The sequence below is a fragment of the Oncorhynchus clarkii genome, chromosome 15 (genome assembly GCF_045791955.1).
Source record: "Oncorhynchus clarkii lewisi isolate Uvic-CL-2024 chromosome 15, UVic_Ocla_1.0, whole genome shotgun sequence".
NCBI lineage: Eukaryota > Metazoa > Chordata > Actinopteri > Salmoniformes > Salmonidae > Oncorhynchus > Oncorhynchus clarkii.
In genome coordinates, this window is record NC_092161.1 from 9,244,612 (window position 1) to 9,270,726 (window position 26,115).

A 26,115-nucleotide genomic window follows, 5' to 3' on the forward strand; every position below is an offset into this window, starting at 1 on the left:
TTGGTGTGTCCTCTCCTCTGTCTCCAGAAAATCAAATAATTGTTTAGTAGAGAGATAATGTAGTATCAGAGTCGCCAACCACACAACTCTATTGACCTGGGATGGCAAGTCAGCCACAGTACGGACCTCTTGATTGGATAACATGTCAGCCACAGTACAGACCTCTTGATTGGATAACATGTCAGCCACAGTACAGACCTCTTGATTGGATAACATGTCAACCACAGTACGGACCTCTTGATTGGATAACATGTCAACCACAGTACAGACCTCTTGATTGGATAACATGTCAACCACAGTACAGACTGCTTAATTTTTATTTTATTTTACCTTTATTTAACAAGGCAAGTCAGTTAAGAACAAATTTGTTTTGTTAATGCTCGGGGATTTGATCTTGCAACCTTTCTGTTACTAGTCCAACGCTCTAACCACTATGCTACCTGCCCCCCTCCACTCTAACCACTATGCTACCTGCCGCCTCTACACTCTAACCACTAGGCTACCTGCCTCCTCTACAATCTAACCACTAGGCTACCTGCCGCCCCTACACTCTAACCACTAGGCTACCTGCCGCCTCCACACGCTAACCACTAGGCTACCTGCCTCCTCTACACTCTAACCACTAGGCTACCTGCCGCCCCTACACTCTAACCACTAGGCTACCTGCCACCTCTACACTCTAACCACTAGGCTACCTGCCACCTCTACACTCTAACCACTAGACTACCTGCCGCCCCTACACTCTAACCACTAGGCTACCAGACTGCTCAATTGACTCCTGCTTGGATAACATGTCAGATAGCATTCATTGGTAATGTCACAGACCTCATTCACAGTGGATAACATAGATTTAAGGAATAGTTATCTTATGTTGAATTACATGCATTTCATTTTTTTTCCAGTTTTCATACATTTTAAAGGGTTCACCATCAAGTGGAGACGCTGCGCCACTTGTCTGTCCCCCTCTGTTTAACCATTCAGTACGATCATTTGGATGGCCGCATCTTATTAAGCTGAATAACACACAGTACTTGAGCTGCGGGGTCATTTGCTTGTATTTCGCTTCACAACTTAATAGGCTACTTAAGCGTATCGCATAACTAATGTTTCAAATTAGAATATTCCTAACATGAGTTAGTCCATTGGGTAATTGTATCTAATAGTAGTCAGGAAAAGCCATGCTTTTGGGGTGACTCTAACTTCCTCACCCATATTAGGAATATTCTAATTTGAGCCATTTCAACTGTGTACGTCCTCAACTCCCTGAGGTACTGTGCGTAATACATAGTTCCATTTAGAGTTGGTAACATGATTCGAATGGGTGTTGTTAGTGGACCAGCGTTTATAAAGTTAGTTGTTGATGGACTTGGCAGTGGCAAGGCAGATAGACTACGGTTACTGTACTAACCTTAATTCCTATGATGGACTCCCCTGCTACAGTTACTGTAGTCTATGATGGACTCCCCTGATACTGTTACTGTAGTCTATGATGGACTCCCCTGTCACAGTTACTGTAGTCTATGATGGACTCCCTTGTTATAGTTACTGTAGTCTATGATGGACTCCCCTGTTACAGTTACTGTAGTCTATGATGGACTCCCCTGTTACAGTTACTGTAGTCTAGGAAATAGGACGTCCGGCTCTCTGCCTGAGCGCTCTCGGTGGGTGCAGCGGTGTTGACAGGGGGTACAACTCTCAGCGTGTTTAGTTTGTAAAGTTTTTAAGTCAATCTCCGGTGTTCCCGCTCCAGGTCGGTTTTTCAAATTGATCGCTGTAGTAGCATTTCCAAACAAAGCAACAAACCAACAGATGTATCTGACGGACAGACGATGTTGACAGCTAAGACCCAATCAAAACTGGAATGGTGTTCAGAGATAGATGGGAGGGGTTGAGGGTAGCTGAAGGATGGAACTAAAAACAAACTAAGATAGCTATTGTGAAATATACTGTGTACGTAAAATGTACATAGTATGTATTAGCTGGAAGTAGAAGCTTAAGTGTTGTTGTCCATTAGTTTACTCCAATTAAGGAAAGGTGTTACGGAAAAACAGTAAAGGAAAAAATAGTTCACAAAAATGATGTGGGGGATTTGAAATGACGCAGACAATTACATTATAGAAGCCACAGTCTATCTGCAATATGAAAGCTGACCTACCACTGAAAAAAATATATATATAAGAAAATGTTTTGAAGACCAAAGCCCTCTCTCTGTTTCCCTCTCTCACTTCAGTGCTTTTACACTGGAGCTGACGTCCTTATTTATTTGTTGTTGTGCTGCACAACCTTGGTATGTTCAGTACTGCTGGATAGTTGTTGCTCTCAGGGTGTATTTTTGACAGTGGTGTTCAACAGAGTTTTGCATTTGAGATTGTTGATTATTTTGGACTATTGATTGAATCAGATTTATTTATTTAGGGTCATATGTTTTTCTGGCCTTAGAGACTTTGGGACATTTTGAAGGCATTTTTTGTTTTGTCTACACTCATTCACTCCTCCCTCTGGGAATGAAAACATTATTACAAATCATTTGTTGATGACTGGGTTCTTTATTGTCAGTTTCCTATGAGTCGCTCTAATACTTATTATACAAGGTATTATTGGTTGGGTTGCCCCTGTCCTGTGACTTGTGTTTTTATTGTGTCTTATCCTGTCTTTTTTTTTAAAACAATTTAATTACTGGCTATCTGACCAACAGGCTACACTCTAGTCTCTAGTGGCTATCTGACCAAAAGGCTACATACACTCTAGTCTCTACTGGCTATCTGACCAACAGGCTACAATTTAGTCTCTACTGGCTATCTGACCAACAGGCTACACTCTAGTCTCTACTGGCTATCTGACCAACAGGCTACACTCTAGTCTCTACTGGCTATCTGACAAACAGGCTACACTCTAGTCTCTAGTGGCTATCTGGTAAACAGACTACACTCTAGTCTCTACTGGCTATCTGGTAAACAGACTACACTCTAGTCTCTACTGGCTATCTGACCAACAGGCTACACTCTAGTCTCTACTGGCTATCTGGTAAACAGACTACACTCTAGTCAGTCTTTTCTGCTGGTGACTCCCAGACACATTACATGTGGACACATTAAGGCCTTGTCAGTATTTTCTCCTGTAATTTCATAATCGAGTCTTGAGTGTGAGCGTTTTCCATTATTATTGTTATTATCATTATTACCATTACTATTATTATTGTTATTATCATTATTAACATTTATATTATTATTGTTATTATTATTATTACCATTACTATTATTATTGTTGCTCACTTGCAAGATTCATCGTAATGCTGACACTTTTATTCAACACACCTGCATGATTGATTGAATTGAATTGCTTCACTGTGTTTCATACACTCTGTTCAATTTAGTAGGATCATTTCCCGTCACATGGCCATCCGATTGGGCACACACTGGTTGAATCAACGTTGTTTCCATGTCATTTCAATGAAATTACGTTGAACCAATGTGGAATAAAGGTTGAATTGACATCTGCACCCAGTGGGATCTGTTAGGCTGCGTTTGTGGCTCATTGTGATTCATTAGCTACTGGTACGTCTGGCTACAAAGGCATGGAGGCCAGTTGGCAGAGGAGGAAAACAGCTTGTTCAGTTTGTAATGAGATAGAAAGACAAAGGATAAAAGAGATAATAGAGATAGAGATAATAGAGACAGAGATAATAGAGATAGAGATAATAGAGATAGAGATAATAGAGAAAGAGATAATATAGATAGAGAGAATAGAGATAGAGATAATAGAGATAATAGAGATAGAGATAATAGAGATAGAGATAATAGAGATAACAGCAATTTCCTTGGAAACTAGGCATTGTGTTTTTTGCTAATGACATTAGTTTGCAGTCCGGCCCCTTATTGTCGATCAGAATTCCATTACTTTGGTGGTCAGAGACTGCAGTGCTTCAGGCAAGCTGGGTGTAAGTTCTACACCGCTCGCATCATCGCACGGCTCTGCTTTGACAAATGTACACACATTCAGACCTGTACAATGTACTGTATTATGTCTCCTCCGTCTCAAGGCGAACATACAACTGTTTTGTCAGATATTCACCCCCCTTGGCGTTCTTCATATTTTATTGCATTACAACCTGTGATTTAAATTGATTTGTATTTGTATTTCATGTAATGGACATACACAAAATAGTCCAAATTGGTGAAATGAAAAAAATGACTTGTTTCAAAGAATTCTAAAAATTAAAAACGCAAATATGTATTCACCCCCTTTGCTATGAAGCCCCTAAATAAGATCTAGTGCAACCAGTTACCTTCAGAAGTCACATAATTAGTTAGATTGCACACAGGTGGACTTTATTTAAGTGTCACATGATCTGTCACATGATCTCAGTATATATACACCTGTTCTGAAAGGCTCCAGAGTCTGCAACACTACTAAGCAAGGGGCACCACCAAGCAAACAAGCAAGCAGCACCATGAAGACCAAGGAGCTCTCCAAACAGGTCAGGGACAAAGTTGTGGAGAGATACAGATCAGGGTTGGGTTATAAAAAAAATCGGAAACTTTGAACATCCCACGGAGCACCATTAAATCCACTATTAAAAAATGGAAAAATTATGGCACCACAACAAACCTGCCAAGAGAAGGCCGCTCACCAAAACTCATGGACCAGGCAAGGAGGGCGTTAATCAGAGAGGCAGCAAAGAGACCAAAGATAACCCTGAAGGAGCTGCAAAGCTCCACAGTTGTCACGCCCTGACCATAGTAATCTGTTTATTCTCTGTGTTGGTTGGGGCGTGATAATGACTTGGGTGGGTCATCTAGGTGAATTTGTATGTCTATGATGGCCTGATATGGTTCCCAATCAGAGGCAGCTGTTTATCGTTGTCTCTGATTGGGGATCATATTTAGGTAGCCATTTCCCCATGGTTATTTGTGGGATCTTGTCTACATTTAGTTGCCTGAGTGCACAACAGTAGAGTCACGCTTCGTTTGGTTGGTTGGTTGTTTTGTTCAGTGGGTTTCGGTTTATTAAAATTTCAATGTGGAACTCTACGCACGCTGCGCCTTGGACAATGATCCTAAGGATACTGCTAAAGCAACACTTGAGTGGTTTAAGGGGAAACATTTAAATGTATTTGGAATGACCTAGTCAAAGCCCAGACCACAATCCAATTTAGAATCTGTGGTATGACTTAAAGATTGCTGTACACCAGCGGAACCCATCCAACTTGAAGGAGCTGGAACAGTTTTGCCTTGAAGAATGGGCAAAAATCCCAGTGGCTAGATGTGCCAAGCTTATAGGAACCTACCTCAAGAGACTTGCAGCTGTAATTGCTGCAAAAGGTGGCTCTACAAAGTATCGACTTTGGGAGGATGAATAGTTATGCACTCTCAAGTTTTATGTTGTTTTGTCTTATTTCTTGTTTGTTTCACAATAAAACACATTTTGCATCTTCAAAGTGGTAGGCATGTTGTGTAAATCAAACGATACAAACCCCCCAAAAATACATTATCATTCCAGGTTGTAAGGAAACAAAAGAGTAAAAATGCCAAGCGGGGTGAATACTTTCTCATGCCACTGCAACAAAGTGTGTGTGGAACTTTGAAGTCTCAGACAAAAAAGGGTAAAAACCTGAGCATAGATTGTTCTCTGCTTTTTTTGAGCACGTTAACCTGTCTGAGCAATTTGAGCACACAGCCTCCTGGGTAAATTTATGAATACATATCCTCTCGACCTCTAGCAGAGCAGCAGACAGTGGTTGACTCTCAAAACCTGCTTTAAGCAAAAGCCCTTTGAAAGTACCATACGAATAAAAAACACTGCCTAACCATTATGAATATTTCTTTTTTAGGGATAGGAACAGAAAGAGACAGAGAACAAAGAGTTGGAGAGAGTGACAGAAGAATGCCCAGGGGAGGAGCTCTAGTGAGAGTGCCCAGGGGAGGAGCTCTAGTGAGAGAGCCCAGGGGAGGAGCTCTAGTGAGAGAGCCCAGGGGAGGAGCTCTAGTGAGAGAGCCCAGGGGAGGAGCTCTAGTGAGAGTGCCCAGGGGAGGAGCTCTAGTGAGAGTGCCCAGGGGAGGAGCTCTAGTGAGAGTGCCCAGGGGAGGAGCTCTAGTGAGAGAGCCCAGGGGAGGAGCTCTAGTGAGAGTGCCCAGGGGAGGAGCTCTAGTGAGAGTGCCCAGGGGAGGAGCTCTAGTGAGAGAGCCCAGGGGAGGAGCTCTAGTGAGAGTGCCCAGAGGAGGAGCTCTAGTGAGAGTGCCCAGGGGAGGAGCTCTAGTGAGAGAGCCCAGGGGAGGAGCTCTAGTGAGAGAGCCCAGGGGAGGAGCTCTAGTGAGAGTGCCCAGGGGAGGAGCTCTAGTGAGAGTGCCCAGGGGAGGAGCTCTAGTGAGAGTGCCCAGGGGAGGAGCTCTAGTGAGAGAGCCCAGGGGAGGAGCTCTAGTGAGAGTGCCCAGGGGAGGAGCTCTAGTGAGAGTGCCCAGGGGAGGAGCTCTAGTGAGAGAGCCCAGGGGAGGAGCTCTAGTGAGAGTGCCCAGAGGAGGAGCTCTAGTGAGAGTGCCCAGGGGAGGAGCTCTAGTGAGAGTGCCCAGGGGAGGAGCTCTAGTGAGAGTGCCCAGGGGAGGAGCTCTAGTGAGAGTGCCCAGTTGAGGAGCTCTAGTGAGAGAGCCCAGGGGAGGAGCTCTAGTGAGAGTGCCCAGGGGAGGAGCTCTAGTGAGAGTGCCCAGGGGAGGAGCTCTAGTGAGAGTGCCCAAGGGAGGAGCTCTAGTGAGAGTGCCCAGGGGAGGAGCTCTAGTGAGAGAGCCCAGGGGAGGAGCTCTAGTGAGAGAGCCCAGGGGAGGAGCTCTAGTGAGAGTGCCCAAGGGAGGAGCTCTAGTGAGAGTGCCCAGGGGAGGAGCTCTAGTGAGAGTGCCCAGGGGAGGAGCTTTAGTGAGAGTGCCCAGGGGAGGAGCTCTAGTGAGAGTGCCCAGGGCAGGAGCTTTGACATTTGATGAAATACACTTTACCTAGGGCCTCCCTGAGCACCTGGGCTGGGGCCAGGGTCTGATTTCCACACAACAGTGCCGATGGCCAAGAGACCCACGGGCCATGGTTCCACACACGTACACACACGCGGCTGAGAGACCCACGGGCCCACCGCCGGCATCTTCATTAGGCGGTATAATTTCTGCCTGATGATTAAAACGTCTCCAGTGTTGAGGAGACCTGAAGGTTACACCACAAAAGGCTCTCCTCTCTGTGGACAGAGAAGAGAAAGATAGCTGCCTCATCAGAATGTTAAGTAATGCAGTTTAACCAGCTCACAACTTCCCTGCATTTAACACTTTGGTTATGTGTACTGAACACAAATATTAATGCAACAATTTCAAAGATTTTACTGAGATACATTTCATATAAGGAAATCAGTCAATTTAAATAAATTCATTAGGTCCTAGTCTATGGATTTCTCATGACTAGGCAGGGGTTCAGCGGGGGTGTCCAATCACTGGGGAGCCAGGCCCAGCCAATAAGAATGAGTTTTTACCCACAAAAAGCCTTTATTACAGACATAAATACTCCTCTGCAACCATGACTGGATAAGGGTGCATCCTTGGGTGGGCCTTGGAGGGCATAGGCCCACCCACTCAGACGATCCTACAGGTGAAGAAGCCGGATGTGGAGGTCCTGGGCTGGCGTGGTTACACGTTGGAAGTACAAGGTCAGTTGGACGTACTGACAAGTTCTCTAAAACGACGTTGGAGGCAGATTATGGTAGAGAAATTAGCATTCAATTATCTGGCAACAGCTCTGGTGGACATTCCTGCAGTCAGCGTGCCAATTGCAAGGGTCCCTCAAAACTTGAGACATCTGTGGCATTATGTTGTGTGACAAAACTTCACATTTTACTGCCCAGCACAAGTTGCAGCTGTGTAATGATCATGCTGTTTAACCAGCTTCTTGATTTGCCACACATGTCAGGTGGATGGATTATCTTGGCAAAAGGAGAAATGCTCACTAACAGGGATGTAAACAAATCTGTGCTGTCACGCCCTGACCTTAGATCCTTTTTATGTCTATATGTTTGGTTAGGTCAGGGTATGATATGGGTGGGCATTCTATGTTCTCTATTTCTTTGTGTTTGGCCGTGTGTTGTTCCCAGTCCGAGGCAGCTGTCTTTCATTGGGGATCATACTTAAGGCAGCTCTTTTTCCCTCCTTCAGTGTGGGATCTTGTCTTTGTTTGAGTGCATGTAGTTTGACCGACGAAGCTTTTCGTTCGTTGTATTGTTTATTGTTTTTTTTTCTTGGTGGCACATTTTAAATAAAATAATGTACGCCTACCACGCTGCACCTTGGTCTCCTTCCGACGACAAACGTTACATGTGCACAAAACTTGAGGGAACATTTCTGGGATTTTTTTTTCTTTCAGCTCATGAGACCATGGGACCGACACTTCACGTGTTGCGTTTATATTTTTCTTCAGTGTATCAGTCGCTCTCCTCCAGGACTGGAGTCTGATCAGACACACAGAAAGGTGTCTATTATCCATAACAGCAGCTAGTGTGATTCTTCAGCTTGAGAATGTCCCCCGTCGCCGCCACCTAACAGCCTTCTGGGTAATGAGAAGCAAATCAGGGGAGCCTATGGAAAATAATGACCGCAGCATCGTTCATCACCCTGAAGCACTTTCGAGCATGGTGCACATAATTTCCTACCACACTGCCACGCTGCACGTCCCCTCACTGATACGCAGCGCCATAATAGGTTTAATAACGAGGGAGAAAGAGAGCGAGAGAGAGAGAGAGACAAACATCAAGAGAGAACCTCTTGGCCCTAATCGGTGGGTTGAAGGCCTGGAATCAGAGAACGAAGACTCAGCCATGAGCAGAGAGCTCAGATCAAAAGTCGGCTGATTGGTTTAGGAGTTTTGTTCCTTACGAGTCGTCATATTTATCTGGTGGATCAGGCTAAGAGTCTTATAGCTGGCGCAGTGAGCCACTGTCGAGGGTGGAGAGATAAACACTGCCAGCTGTCACTAGAGTCTCTCACCACATTGTTAGTGTCAGTAAGGGTGGGCTGGGCTGTCCCTGGCATGCTCTTTCCTCAACAATACCCTCCGTACGGCTCCCAATGGAGATGGTGTTCCCTACAGAAAGACATAGATGCGGTAAAGAACAACCAGGCCATGACATCGTGGCTACGTCAATCCAGAAATTGTAACCTTGCTCCCAGTAGAAAGACATGAACATGCTATATTTATTTTCACCTGATATGCACTCATGAGAGCAACACCAGTCCACACAGTTGTAGGATCTTAATTTGAAAATAATCCTGCAGCAACAGTATACAGCACCACTAACCTACAGTATACAGCATACCACTAACCTACAGTATATAGTATACCACTAACCTACAGTATACAGCATACCACTAACCTACAGTATACAGCATACCACTAACCTACAGTATACAGCATACCACTAACCTAAGGTATACCACTATCTACAGTATACAGTATACCACTAACCTACAGTATACAGTATACCACTAACCTACAGTATACAGTATACCACTAAACTACAGTATACAGCATACCACTAACCTACAGTATACAGTATACCACTAACCTAAGGTATACCACTATCTACAGTATACAGTATACCACTAACCTACAGTATACAGTATACCACTAACCTACAGTATACAGCATACCACTAACCTACAGTATACAGCATACCACTAACCTACAGTATACAGTATACCACTAACCTACAGTATACAGTATACCACTAACCTACAGTATACAGTATACCACTAACCTACAGTATACAGTATACCACTAACCTACAGTATACAGCATACCACTAACCTACAGTATAAAGTATACCACTAACCTAAGGTATACCACTATCTACAGTATACAGTATACCACTAACCTACAGTATACAGTATACCACTAACCTACAGTATACAGTATACCACTAACCTACAGTATACAGCATACCACTAACCTACAGTATACAGTATACCACTAACCTAAGGTATACCACTATCTACAGTATACAGTATACCACTAACCTACAGTATACAGTATACCACTAACCTACAGTATACAGCATACCACTAACCTACAGTATACAGCATACCACTAACCTAAGGTATACCACTATCTACAGTATACAGTATACCACTAACCTAAGGTATACCACTATCTACAGTATACAGTATACCACTAACCTACAGTATACAGTATACCACTAACCTACAGTATACAGCACCACTAACCTACAGTATATAGCATACCACTAACCTACAGTATACAGCATACCACTAACCTACAGTATACAGCATACCACTAACCTAAGGTATACCACTATCTACAGTATACAGTATACCACTAACCTAAGGTATACCACTATCTACAGTATACAGTATACCACTAACCTAAGGTATACCACTATCTACAGTATACAGTATACCACTATCTTCAGTATACAGTATACCACTATCTACAGTATACAGTATATCACTAACCTACAGTATACCACTAACCTACAGTATACAGTATACCACTAACCTACAGTATACAGTATATCACTAACCTACAGTATACAGTATACCACTAACCTACAGTATACAGTATACCATTAACCTAAGGTATACCACTATCTACAGTATACAGTATACCACTAAGCTACAGTATACAGTATACCACTAACCTACAGTATACAGTATACCACTAACCTACAGTATACAGTATACCACTAACCTACAGTATATAGTATACCACTATCTACAGTATACAGTATACCACTAACCTACAGTATACAGTATATCACTAACCTACAGTATACAGTATACCACTAACCTACAGTATATAGTATACCACTAACCCACAGTATTAGTGCTGAGTGACTATGACTCTCCTCTCATCTCCAAGGTAGTAATCACACTCCACAGGTGTTATTACTACCTCTGGGGGTTTAGAGCTTGAGGTAGTCACCTCATACTTGGGAGTATGGCTAGACGGTACACTATCCTTCTCTCAGCACATATCAAATCTGCAGGCTAAAGTTACATCTAGACTTGGTTTCCTCTATCATAATCACTCCTCTTTCACCACAGCTGCCAAACTATCCCTGATTCTGGTGACCATCCTACCCATGCTAGACTAAGGAGACGTAATTTATAGATCGGCATGTAAGGGTGCTCTCGAGCAGCTAGATGTTCTTTACCATTCGACCATCAGATTTGCCACCAATGCTCCTAACACGGAACCCAAAGCGGCTGCGCGCGTGCGCCATCGTGCGCCATCGTGCGCCATCGTGCGGCAACAGTATACAGTATATCACTAACCTACAGTATACAGTATACCACTAACCTACAGTATACAGTATACCACTAACCTAAGGTATACCACTATCTACAGTATACAGTATACCACTAACCTACAGTATACAGTATACCACTAACCTACAGTATACAGTATACCACTAACCTAGAGTATATAGTATACCACTAACCTACAGTATACAGTATACCACTAACCTACAGTATACAGTATACCACTAACCTACAGTATATAGTATACCACTATCTACAGTATACTGTATACCACTAACCTACAGTATACAGTATATCACTAACCTACAGTATACAGTATACCACTAACCTACAGTATATAGTATACCACTAACCTACAGTATACAGTATACCACTAACCTACAGTATATAGTATACCACTAACGTACAGTATACAGTATACCACTAACCTACAGTATACAGTATACCACTAACCTACAGTATACAGTATACCACTAACCTACAGTATACAGTATACCACTAACCCACAGTATATCGTATACCACTAACCCACAGTATTAGTGCTGAGTGACTATGACTCTCCTCTCATCTCCAAGGTAGTAATCACACTCCACAGGTGTTATTACTACCTCTGGGGGTTTAGAGCTTGAGGTAGTCACCTCATACTTGGGAGTATGGCTAGACGGTACACTATCCTTCTCTCAGCACATATCAAATCTGCAGGCTAAAGTTACATCTAGACTTGGTTTCCTCTATCATAATCACTCCTCTTTCACCACAGCTGCCAAACTATCCCTGATTCTGGTGACCATCCTACCCATGCTAGACTAAGGAGACGTAATTTATAGATCGGCATGTAAGGGTGCTCTCGAGCAGCTAGATGTTCTTTACCATTCGACCATCAGATTTGCCACCAATGCTCCTAACACGGAACCCAAAGCGGCTGCGCGCGTGCGCCATCGTGCGCCATCGTGCGCCATCGTGCGCCATCGTGCGCCATCGTGAATAAATGTATTTTGTCCCCCCACACCAAATGCGATCACGGCATGCACCTGTTATGGCAAGGCGATCCCCTCAGGGAACTCCACTCCACCATTCAGCTGAAAAGGTGGCGCAGGGAATTCAAAAATATTCTTTAGAAATATTTAACTTTCACACATTAACAAGTCCAATACAGCAAATTAAAGATAAACATCTTGTTCATCTACCCATCATGTCTGATTTTTTAAATGTTTACAGTGAAAACACAACATATATTTACGTTAGACCACCACCAAATCCTTGGAAAAACACAGCCATTTTTTACAGCCAAAGATAGAGTCACAAAAGCAGGATTAGAGATAAAATGAATCACTAACCCTTTGATAATCTCCATCAGATGACACTCATATGACATGTTACACAATACATTTATGTTTTGTTTGATAATATGCATTTTATATCCACAAATCTCGGTTTACATTGACGCCATGTTCAGAAATATCCGTTGGAATTATAGAAAGCTACGCCAGATAACAGAAATACTCATCATAAACTTTGACTAAAGATACATGTTCTACATATATTTAAAGATACACTGGTTCTTAATGCAACCGCTATGTCAGATTTTTTTTAAACGTTACGAAAAAAGCCTAACATTGCAATAATCTGAGACAGCGCTCAGACGTAAAAGTATTTCTCCGCCATGTTGGAGTCAACAGAAATACGAAATTACAACATAAATATTCCCTTATCTTTGATGATCTTTCATCAGAATGTAGTGCAAGGAGTCCTAGTTCCACAATAAATCGTTGTTTTGTTCCATACTGTCCAATACTAGTGTCCAATTAGCTGCATTTGCTATCACTTTCAGCTCACGTGCCCAAAAACTGACTGCTGGTCCAAGATAACTCGCACAAAAACTTCCAAAAGATATATTCCAGGTCGAATAAACTGGTCAAACTAAGTAGAGAATCAATCTTCAGGAGGATATTTTCATATATCCAATAACGTTCCAACCGGATCATACGTCTTCAGCTGCAGCCAAATGGAAAGACGGTGGCACCCACAGAGAAATGCACCACAGGGAAATTGCATTCTGCCAAGACCGTGACTATTTCCCCTCCCATTCGGTCAAAGTTCACACCATTCCACATTCTACTGAATGAGGACAGCTAGTGGAAGGCGTAGGAAGTGCTACCAGATCCATATCTTGTTGGGAAAGGAAGGGGCGATGACGTCAAAGTTGACCCACATTCAGAATTTCACTTCCTGTTTGGAAGATTGCCTGCCCTATGAGTTCTGTTATACTCACAGACATAATTCAAACAGTTTTAGAAACTTTACAGTGTTTTCTATCCAATAGTAATAATAATATGCATATATTAGCAATCTAGGACAGAGTAGGATGCAGTTCACTATGGGCACGCAATTCATCCAAAGTGAAAATACTGCCCCCTATCCTCAACAAGTTTTAAAATATCAAAACAAGCTCTGAACAAATTACATTAATTTGGGGACAGGTCGAAAAGCATTAAACTTTTATGGCAATTTAACTAGCTAGCTTTCACTTGCTAGCTAATTTGTCCAGGGATATAAACATTGAGTTGTTATTTTACCTGAAATGCACAAGGTCCACTACTCTGCCAGTAAATCCACACATAAAACGGTCAACTGAATCGTTTCTAGTCATCTCTCCTCCTTCCAGGCTTTTTTTTCTCTGGACTATATATTGCAATTGGCAACTTTCATAAATCAGGTGCATTACCGCCATCGACCTCGTTCGTCTTTCAGTCACCAACGTGGGTTTTTACCAATGAGGAGATGGCACGTGGGTATCTGAGATCTACTGCAGCCCTCATCCTCGACCTTACAACACCCGTTCTGCCAGTCATATTCTGTTAAAGGTCACCAAAGCACACACATCCCTGGATCGCTCATCTTTTCAGTTCGCTGCAGCTAGAGACTGGAACGAGCTGCAACAAACACTCAAACTGGACAGTTTTATCTCAATCTCTTAATTCAAAGACTCAAAGACTCTTACTGACAGTTGTGGCTACTTTGCGTGATGTATTGTTGTCTCTACCTTCTTGCCCTTTGTGCTGTTGTCTGTGTCCAATAATGTTTGTACCATGTTTTGTTGCTGCTACCATGTTGTGCTGCTTACATGTTGTTTTGCTACCATGTTGTTGTCATGTTGTGTTGCTGCCATGCTGTGTTGTCATGTGTTGCTGCCATGCTGTGTTGTCATGTGCTGCTGCCATGCTGTGTTGTCATGTGTTGCTGCCTTGCTATGTTGTTGTTTTAGGTCTCTCTTTATGTAGTGTTGTGTTGTCTCTTGGCAACTTTCATAAATCAGGTGCATTACCGCCATCGACCTCATTCGTCTTTCAGTCACCAACGTGGGTTTTTACCAATGAGGAGATGGCACGTGGGTACCTGCTTCTATAAACCAATGAGGAGATGGGAGAGGCAGGACTTATTGCGCGATCTGCATCACAAATAGAACTGACTTCTATTTTAGCCCTTGGCAATGGAGACGCTCGTTGGCACACGCAAGCAGTGTGGGTGCAATAATTGAATAATATAGATTTCTAAAATTATTTTGCAATGCTCGTGATGCGTGTTTTGTCCTATATTTGTATTGCATTTTATTTGAACAGTGCCTTGTTCAGGGGCAGAACGACAGATTTGTCTCTCGGGGATTTGAACTTGCAACCTTCCGGTTACTAGTCCAACACTCTAACCACTAGGCTACCTTGCCGCCCCATGATGTATATAATGATGTATATGTTTAAAGTAATGATAGGAATATAACTAACAGAATTCTACCCTGTCTCTGTATAATGATTTGAATGCTTGTAAAGAGGAACTGTGGACAGAAAACTTGTGACCACTGTGAAACTGAAAAACAGGAAGAAAGTCTCCCGACTCAGAGAGGGGAGAAACCGTTAGGCTTGCAGTAGATTATGTAACATGTTGCAGAATAAGATAAGCAATGTATGTGTTGGAATATTTTTGGAAACTGCATTGTCATTGTTATAGAGGAGGAGGGGCATTTATGACGAAATGTGAGGTATATAAACCTATGTGCATGGTATGATTGCCAGAGCTCTCGTAAATAAACATTCTGACAATCGTACACTGGCCTCTGTCTGTTTCATTTCAACCAGAACCTTACAAACTCTGGGTTACAGACTGAGTATTTTAATTGAAGTTCAGTTTATGAACCTTGAGAACAAAATTATCCTAACATAAATACAATTAAATAAATAAATCAATAGGGACAAGGAGGCCTAGAGAAGCTACGTTGACAGTCCCAGCAGGGGTGTAGGGTTACCTCAAACCGCCAGTTCTCCCCGTCCCACCACCTCCATTTTTCTGTCTCCTAGGGTAGATAGAGATCAGTGTGTATGCAACACAATTGCAACCCTCTTGACTCTCTGTAACAAAATCAATGCACATTGATTTTATATTTAAACCGGAAGGAATTTTTGAGAGCTAGACATTCTTGATGTCTGGTGCCATTGTCAGGATTAGAAATGCATAAATGTTTTTGTTACAGGTTACAGAGTATTGACTATTATTACTGTAGGTCATAGTACTGTTATATAACAATTGTAGGAGGGTGGAAAGGAAAGTTCAACATGTTTATTGGAATGACTGACTTTCAGAACACGTTCCTCTTTTAAAGGCTGTGTTTTATTTAAATGTTTTAACAAACATGTACCAGCTGTCCTGCTCCTTCACACTTTCTAAACAGCTGACATTATCTACAAACTCAGAGAAAAAGATGGAGAGACACCTACTGCCTTTCGTGAGGCAGCAACTCTCGTTTCCCTCCCCCTGGGACGACTATTCCACTCTGCTTGTTTAATTTATTCTGGTTCTCTCTCTCTCTCGCTCTCTCTCGTTTTCTCGTTTAGATAAATGCGACCTTACTACAATTACCCTTCCTCTAGTGTGACAATTATAAATAAGTTATCTTGTATGGCAGAAGAAAGCAGAGGGACTTGATTTGATTTGATTTGGACAATAATGATGCAGACAGCTTTGTGGAATTCCTGTTGGAAAGTTGTTCTCCAGATGCTGAGAATACCTGTCTCTGTTTTCTGTGTTGACTGGGTTCTTCTCAAGGCCACTCTGCCCTTCAACCGTAAAAATACTTCATCTGACTCTTTTGGTCTTCCCTTTAACCCTCTTCCCTTCTTTCACTCCCACACGTAAGATCTGAGATTGAAAAAATGTCAAATTCCACCAGCGTTGAATTTGTTTTTTCCCTCTTCTCTTCTTCTCTTCTCTGTTATTTTTTTCCCCTTCCTTTGACAGGTGCAAGTGTAACCTTCACGCCAACAGTTGCGTGTTTGACAAAGAGAAGCTAAATTGTGAGTGTGAGCACAACACCACGGGACCGGACTGTGGCCGCTGTAAGAGGAACTACCAGGGACGGACGTGGAGCGCAGGATCCTATCTTCCAATCCCCAAGGGCACGGCAAATACCTGTGAGTAACCAACACACACACGTGTGTATACACACACATACACACACAGCAATACCCAAACATGAACAGATATATTCACACAAGCACAGATGCAGATAGATGTGATATCTTGTGAACACATAAAGTACCTACAGACGCACGCACAATATCTTCCCCACAAATTCACACACCTCATGGTGAACTGCACCAGTTTGACACACAATGCAGCGGTCTCTCTCTCTCTCTCTCTCTCTCTCTCTCTCTCTCTCTCTCTCTCTCTCTCTCTCTCTCTCTCTCTAACCAGTTGGTCCTCCTCTAACCCTAGTCTCCTAACCAGCTGGACCTCCTCTAACCATAGTCTCCTAACCAGCTGGTCCTCCTCTAACCCTAGTCTCCTAACCAGCTGATCCTCCTCTAACCCTAGTATCCTAACCAGCTGGCCTTCCTCTAACCCTAGTCTCCTAACTAGCTGGTTCTCCTCTAACCCTAGTCTCCATCTCATCTCTTCATCCTGTTATTTCCAATCCGTGGCCCCAATATTGTGAAATTGTGCAGTCAGGTTTCCAGTCAGTAACAGTGTATGTTCAGTCAGTCTTTCATGCATTTGTATTTGTACACTGCCTTTTGACAACAGCAAATGTCTATCCATTGTTCTTAACAGGTCACATATGATCTGAGGGCCAGAGGGGTCGGTAGCCTTTGTTTATGTGTGTGTGTGTGCGTGCGTGCGTGCGTGCGTGTGTGTGTGTGTGTACACTCTTTTAGGAGACTAGTCCAGATAGTGGCAGCTGCTTACTTCTGTACCGCCCTCTTGAGGTTGTGGGGGTCATTACATTTTGTCAGCTGGTTATTGTCATGCAAAAGACTGCCGGTCTCACGGTAATTGACCATCAATTAACATAAACACGTTTAGCATCTCCAGTCCTCCAAGCATACAAGCTGCATACAAGCTGCATACAAGCTGTATACAAGCTGCATACAAGCTGCATACAAGCTGCATACAAGCTGCATACAAGCTGCATACAAGCTGTATACAAGCTGCATACAAGCTGCATACAAGCTGTATACAAGCTGCATACAAGCTGCATACAAGCTGCATACAAGCTGCATACAAGCTGCATACAAGCTGCATACAAGCTGCATACAAGCTGTATACAAGCTGCATACAAGCTGCATACAAGCTGCATACAAGCTGCTGATGGACGCGTTTGGAACAGTACATTGTAATGTACACCATCAAAATAAATCAATTTATTTTATTCAGGTCTAAAGAAACATTATGATATGAAGAAAATGTATTTCAGAAGAACAGATTATGAGTTGGTCTACTGTATGTTATCTGGCTATGCTCTATGATATAGACTGTAGGCCTGTTCATTTATCAGACTAGATACTGGATGTTATCTGACTATAGACTGTAGGCTTGTTTATTTATCAGACTAGATACTGTATGTTATCTGGCTATAGACTGCAGGCCTGTTCATTTATCAGACTAGATACTGTATGTTATCTGGCTATAGACTGTAGGCCTGTTCATTTATCAGACTAGATACTGTATGTTATCTGGCTATGATATAGACTGTAGGCCTGTTCATTTATCAGACTAGATACTGTATGTTATCTGGCTATGATATAGACTGTAGGCCTGTTCATTTATCAGACTAGATACTGTATGTTATCTGGCTATGATATAGACTGTAGACCTGTTCATTTATCAGACTAGATACTGTATGTTATCTGGCTATAGACTGTAGACTGACTATAGCTAAGGGTGTTATTGACTATAGCTAATGGTGTTATTGACTATAGCTAATGGTGTTATTGATTATAGCTAGCTATAGCTAATGGTGTTATTGACTATAGCTAGCTATAGCTAATGGTGTTATTGACTATAGCTAATGGTGTTATTGAATAAAGCTAGCTATAGCTAATGGTGTTATTGACTATAGCTAGCTATAGCTAATGGTGTTATTGACTATAGCTAGCCATAGCTAATGGTGTTATTGACTATAGCTAATGGTGTTGTTGACTATAGCTAATGGTGTTATTGACTGTAGCTAATGGTGTTATTGACTATAGCTAATGGTGATGTTGACTATAGCTAATGGTGTTATTGACTATAGCTAATGGTGTTATTGACTGTAGCTAATGGTGTTATTGACTATAGCTAATGGTGTTATTGACTGTAGCTAATGGTGTTATTGACTATAGCTAATGGTGATGTTGACTATAGCTAATGGTGTTATTGACTATAAATGGTGTTATTGACTATAGCTAATGGTGATGTTGACTATAGCTAATGGTGTTATTGACTATAGCTAATGGTGTTATTGAATATAGCTAATGGTGTTATTGACTATAGCTAATGGTGTTATTGACTATAGCTAATGGTGTTATTGACTATAGTTAATGGTGTTATTGACTATAGCTAATGGTGTTACTGTCTATAGCTAATGGTGTTATTGACTATAGCTAATGGTGTTATTGACTATAGCTAGCTATAGCTAATAGTGTTATTGACTATAGCTAATGGTGTTATTGACTATAGCTAATGGTGTTATTGACTATAGCTAATGGTGTTATTGACTATAGTTAATGGTGTTATTGACTATAGCTAATGGTGTTATTGACTATAGCTAATGGTGTTATTGACTATAAATGGTGTTATTGACTATAGCTAATGGTGTTATTGACTATAGCTAATGGTGTTATTGACTATAGTTAATGGTGTTATTGACTATAGCTAATGGTGTTATTGACTATAGCTAATGGTGTTATTGACTATAGCTAATGGTGTTATTGACTATAGCTAGCTATAGCTAATTGTGTTATTGACTATAGCTAATGGTGTTATTGACTATAGCTAATGGTGTTAAACTTATATGGGCTGCATGATGCGACTATAGGCTATAAAAGCTTGCGCTCTGCTCCTCGCCTCAGGCTGCACCGCCTTTCTCTCATCAAGTGATCATATTTTTAACCCATCGGAGTCTTTTCAATTTAATCTTGTATTTTTGAACATGTATCATTCGTTTAGATTGAGAATCGTCCATTATCAAATGGGCAGGAACAGGAACAGGAAGAGGGGGAAGGGAAAAAAATACACATCATCCCTATGCCCTATAATAGTGAATGGGGGCTGCGTGCCTGGAATACGAGCAGCTGAGAAATAAATATAAAACTTATTTCACTCCATGCATCAATCACTGTTTGAGTAGCATGCTTTCGCTGCTCGAAAGGTGATATTCCGCCCAAACTCTGTACGCCATGGGCTCTCCGACCATGTTCCTGCAGCTACCCAGCGGTTAATTTGGGAAACCAAGTGATATCTTTTCGGGAACATCGATAGTAACATGTTTTCAACGGTTGACAGCCCCTCTACACACTCCAGAAATGAATAAAGGAGAGAGAGGAGGAGAAGGAAACACACGGTGGAGATATATTACGTGTAGCTAAAGGTAATATGTTACCCAATTAATTATGAAAATATAAAGAATTCCCTATTACTAGACTATTCACAATCAAATACAAATTCGCTATAATGGTAGGCTAACTGTGAGCTGCCCTGCACAATCAATGAACCAACAGCATTGCCTGGGGCTAGACGTTCTCTCCCAGACTCATGGATAGACATTGGAGCGTAGCATAAGGTAACTAGTCCATCCAGTATGCATAATAATACAGTCTACACTCAAAGGCAATTACTCTAATTGGTTTTGAAGTAAATCAAATCAAATCAAATCAAATTTTATTTGTCACATACACATGGTTAGCAGATGTTAATGCGAGTGTAGCGAAATGCTTGTGCTTCTAGTTCCGACAATGCAGTAATAACAAGTAATCTAACTAACAATTCCAAAACTACTGTCTTGTACACAGTGTAAGGGGATAAAGAATATGTACATAAGGATATATGAATGAGTGATGGTACAGAGCAGCATAGGTAAGATACAGTAGATGGTATCGAGTACAGTATGTACAAATGAGATGAGTATGTAAACAAAGTGGCATAGTTTAAAGTGGCTAGTGATACATGTATTAATAAGGATACATAAGGATACAGTCGATGATATAGAGTACAGTATATACGTATGCATATGAGATGAATAATGTAGGGTAAGTAACATTATATAAGGTAGCATTGTTTAAAGTGGCTAGTGATATATTTACATAATTTCCCATCAATTCCCATTATTAAAGTGGCTGGAGTTGAGTCAGTGTCAGTGTGTTGGCAGCAGCCACTCAGTGTTAGTGGTGGCTGTTTAACAGTCTGATGGCCTTGAGATAGAAGCTGTTTTTCAGTCTCTTGGTCCCAGCTTTGATGCACCTGTACTGACCTCGCCTTCTGGATGATAGCGGGGTGAACAGGCAGTGGCTCGGGTGGTTGATGTCCTTGATGATCTTTATGGCCTTCCTGTGACATCGGGTGGTGTAGGTGTCCTGGAGGGCAGGTAGTTTGCCCCCGGTGATGCGTTGTGCAGACCTCACTACCCTCTGGAGAGCCTTACGGTTGAGGGCGGTGCAGTTGCCATACCAGGCGGTGATACAGCCCGCCAGGATGCTCTCGATTGTGCATCTGTAGAAGTTTGTGAGTGCTTTTGGTGACAAGCCGAATTTCTTCAGCCTCCTGAGGTTGAAGAGGCGCTGCTGCGCCTTCTTCACGATGCTGTCTGTGTGAGTGGACCAATTCAGTTTGTCTGTGATGTGTATGCCGAGGAACTTAAAACTTGCTACCCTCTCCACTACTGTTCCATCGATGTGGATAGGGGGGTGTTCCCTCTGCTGTTTCCTGAAGTCCACAATCATCTCCTTAGTTTTGTTGACGTTGAGTGTGAGGTTATTTTCCTGACACCACACTCCGAGGGCCCTCACCTCCTCCCTGTAGGCCGTCTCGTCGTTGTTGGTAATCAAGCCTACCACTGTTGTGTCGTCCGCAAACTTGATGATTGAGTTGGAGGCGTGCGTGGCCACGCAGTCGTGGGTGAACAGGGAGTACAGGAGAGGGCTCAGAACGCACCCTTGTGGGGCCCCAGTGTTGAGGATCAGCAGGGAGGAGATGTTGTTGCCTACCCTCACCACCTGGGGGCGGCCCGTCAGGAAGTCCAGTACCCAGTTGCACAGGGCGGGGTCGAGACCCAGGGTCTCGAGCTTGATGACGAGCTTGGAGGGTACTATGGTGTTGAATGCCGAGCTGTAGTCGATGAACAGCATTCTCACATAGGTATTCCTCTTGTCCAGATGGGTTAGGGCAGTGTGCAGTGTGGTTGAGATTGCATCGTCTGTGGACCTATTTGGGCGGTAAGCAAATTGGAGTGGGTCTAGGGTGTCAGGTAGGGTGGAGGTGATATGGTCCTTGACTAGTCTCTCAAAGCACTTCATGATGACGGATGTGAGTGCTACGGGGCGGTAGTCGTTTAGCTCAGTTACCTTAGCTTTCTTGGGAACAGGAACAATGGTGGCCCTCTTGAAGCATGTGGAAACAGCAGACTGGTATAGGGATTGATTGAATATGTCCGTAAACACACCGGCCAGCTGGTCTGCGCATGCTCTGAGGGCGCGGCTGGGGATGCCGTCTGGGCCTGCAGCCTTGCGAGGGTTAACACGTTTAAATGTCTTACTCACCTCGGATGCAGTGAAGAAGAGACCGCATGTTTTCGTTGCAGGCCGTGTCAGTGGCACTGTATTGTCCTCAAAGCGGGCAAAAAAGTTATTTAGTCTGCCTGGGAGCAAGACATCCTGGTCCGTGACTGGGCTGGATTTCTTCCTGTAGTCCGTGATTGACTGTAGACCCTGCCACATGCCTCTTGTGTCTGAGCCGTTGAATTGAGATTCTACTTTGTCTCTGTACTGGCGCTTAGCTTGTTTGATAGCCTTGCGGAGGGAATAGCTGCACTGTTTGTATTCGGTCATGTTACCAGACACCTTGCCCTGATTAAAAGCAGTGGTTCGCGCTTTCAGTTTCACACGAATGCTGCCATCAATCCACGGTTTCTGGTTAGGGAATGTTTTAATCGTTGCTATGGGAACGACATCTTCAACGCACGTTCTAATGAACTCGCACACCGAATCAGCGTATTCGTCAATGTTGTTATCTGACGCAATACGAAACATCTCCCAGTCCACGTGATGGAAGCAGTCTTGGAGTGTGGAGTCAGCTTGGTCGGACCAGCGTTGGACAGACCTCAGCGTGGGAGCCTCTTGTTTTAGTTTCTGTCTGTAGGCAGGGATCAACAAAATGGAGTCGTGGTCAGCTTTTCCGAAAGGGGGGCGGGGCAGGGCCTTATATGCGTCGCGGAAGTTAGAGTAACAATGATCCAAGGTCTTTCCACCCCTGGTTGGGGGTGGATGTGACCATGTGTATGTGACAAATAAAATTTGATTTGATTTGATTTGATTTGATTTGATTTGGTTGCGCAATCGATATGCTGATAAAATGTAGGGAGTCTTGTTTTCAGATTAGCCTAAAATCCCCAGCTACAATGAATGCAGCCTCTGGATAAATTGTTTCCAGTTTGCAGAGAGTTAAATAAAGTTCGTTCAGAGCCATCGATGTGTCTGCTTGAGGGGGGATATATACGGCTGTGATAATAATCGAAGAGAATTCTCTTGGTAGATAATGCGGTCTACATTTGATTGTGAGGAATTCTAAATCAGGTGAACAGAAGGATTTGAGTTCCTGTATGTTTCTTTCATCACACCATGTCACGTTGGCCATGAGGCATACTCCCCGCCCCTCTTCTTACCAGAAAGATGTTTGTTTCTGTCAGCGCGATGCGTGGAGAAACCCGTTGGCTGCACCGCTTCGGATAGAGTCTCTCCAGTGAGCCATGTTTCAGTGAAGCAAAGGACGTTACAGTCTCTGATGTCCCTCTGGAATGCTACCCTTGCTCGGATTTCATCAACCTTGTTGTCAAGAGACTGGACATTGGCAAGAAGAATGCTAGGGAGTGGTGCACGGTGTGCCCGTCTCCGGAGTCTGACCAGAAGACCGCCTCGTTTCCCTCTCTTTCGGAGTCGTTTTTTTGGGTCGCTGCATAGGATCCACTCCGTTGTCCTGTTTGTAAGGCAGAACACAGGGTCCGCGTCGCGAAAAACATATTCTTGGTCGTACTCATGGTGAGTTGACGCTGATCTTATATTCAGTAGTTCTTCTCGACTGTATGTAATGAAACCTAAGATGACCTGGGGTACTAATGTAAGAAATAACACGTAAAAAAACAAAAAACTGCATAGTTTCCTAGGAACGCGAAGCGAGGCGGCCATCTCTGTCGGCGCCGGAAGTAGTAAAGGCTAGCTTGACCAATTATGTACCAAAGGCATGTTAAATCAATTTTGTTTTATTTTTTTCCTGACATGGGTAATACGTCGTAGGCAATGTATTGTATAAGGCGCAATCATAAGTGTATGGGTTTGCATGAGCTCTAATATGCATGTGGTTGTTTTTGTATTAATCATCACCTCAGACAGCGCTGTCCATTTCATTGGGTTAGGCTTTGAAACAACATCCACAATGACCATGTTTTACACTCCGTTTCTGGTGTTGAACTTCTTTCTTCAAATTGACCAATCACAGTGAGGTGAGTTTTAAAAAGCGCTATACTGTTTTGATGATAAGTGTTTGATGTGATTTTTCATTTGCATTGATGTCAGAGTGGTTAGGGGGACAGTAGAGCCCTGAGTACCAGGCCATTAGGACCTGATGGAGGGACAATAGAGCTCTGAGTACCAGTCCATTAGGACCTGATGGAGGGACAATAGAGCCCTGAGTACCAGGCCATTAGGACCTGATGGAGGGACAATAGAGCTCTGAGTACCAGTGCATTAGGACCTGATGGAGGGACAATAGAGCCCTGAGTACCAGGCCATTATGACCTGATGGAGGGACAATAGAGCCCTGAGTACCAGTGCATTAGGACCTGATGGAGGGACAATAAGAGCCCTGAGTACCAGACCATTAGGAACTGATGGAGGGACAATAGAGCCCTGAGACCAGGCCATTAGGACCTGATGGAGGGACAATAGAGCCCTGAGTACCAGTGCATTAGGACCTGATGGAGGGACAATAAGAGCCCTGAGTACCAGGCCATTATGACCTGATGGAGGGACAATAGAGACCTGAGTACCAGGCCATTAGGACCCGATGGTAAATAGTGAGTTGGGTACTACCAACGCATGTCCAGAGTGCAGAAGAGGAGATTACCGTGACTCAACAGTCACATGGAATGTTACTGCCGTCATGACTCACGACACCAGTTTAGCGGTAATACGGTCACCACAACAGCCCTACGCCCTTCACCACCCATGCCCGTTTGGCCTAGCCTCTGCCGAGTCCCCGACAACTGGATGTTCCGGTTTTAAGGGGAAATTTAAAGAGCCAATCCTGTGACTTGACTTTTGCTTTTGGATATTAACAAGGAAAAACTCCATCTTAACAACTCCTCCATGTTTACTGGATGGAATGAATAGTGCAGTTTCTTCTCGTCAGTATGTAGGGGATCTACACGAAGCAAAAATATAAACGCAACATGTAAAGTGTTGGTCCCATGTCTCATGGGCTGAGATTTTTTTTAAATCCCAGAAATGTTCCATATGCACCAAAAAGCTAATTTGTTTAAAATGTTGTGCACAAATTTGTTTAAGTCTGTGTTAGTGAGCATTTGTCCTTTGCCAAGATAATTAATCCACCTGACAGGTGTGGCATATCAAGAAGCTGATTAAACAGCATGGTCAATACATAGGTGCACATTGTGCTGGGGACAATAAAAGGCCACTCTAAAATAGGAAGTTTTGTCACATAACACAATGCCATAGATGTCACAAGTTTTGAGGTAGCGTGCAATTGGCATGCTGACTGCAGGAATTAACCACCTAGAGCTGTTGGCCAGGGAATTTAATGTTTGTTTCTCTACCATGAGCCACCTCCAACATTATTTTAGAGAATTTGGCAGTACGTCCAACCGGCTTCACAACTGCAGGCCACATGTAACCACGCCAGCCCAGGACCTTCACATCCGGCTTCTTCACATGTGGGATCGCCTTAGTGGGTGGGCCTATGCCCTCCAAGGCCCACCCAAGGCTGCACCCCTGCCCAGTCATGTGAAATCCACAGATCAGGGCCTGATGAATTTAAATGGAAATGATTTCCTTATATGAGTTGTAACTCAGTAAAATCTTGCTTTTATATATTTTTTTCAATATAGTTTCAGGCGTTTACTGCTACATTAGAGTACATTTGCCTTTAATGCAGTGGTCACCAACGTTTTTCTGAATCAAGATCACTTCCTGAATCAAAATGCCCGAGATCTACCGCTCAGCTGAGTGAGCATAATAATTAGCTTGTTTTATTTTACTGGAATGATGGCCTTCGTCTGATGGTCAGT

General features: G+C 43.0%; 1 protein-coding gene across 1 annotated transcript in view; it reads left to right on the forward strand.

The window, feature by feature from the left end:
• The window catches only part of LOC139366892 (netrin g1a), a 228,486-nt gene that overhangs the window by 137,685 nt on the left and 64,686 nt on the right, over positions 1 to 26,115 (forward strand). The window contains exon 3 of the mRNA XM_071104631.1: positions 16,584 to 16,756. Coding sequence (XP_070960732.1) covers positions 16,584 to 16,756 — 173 coding nt within the window. The remainder of the gene's footprint in view (positions 1 to 16,583; positions 16,757 to 26,115) is intronic.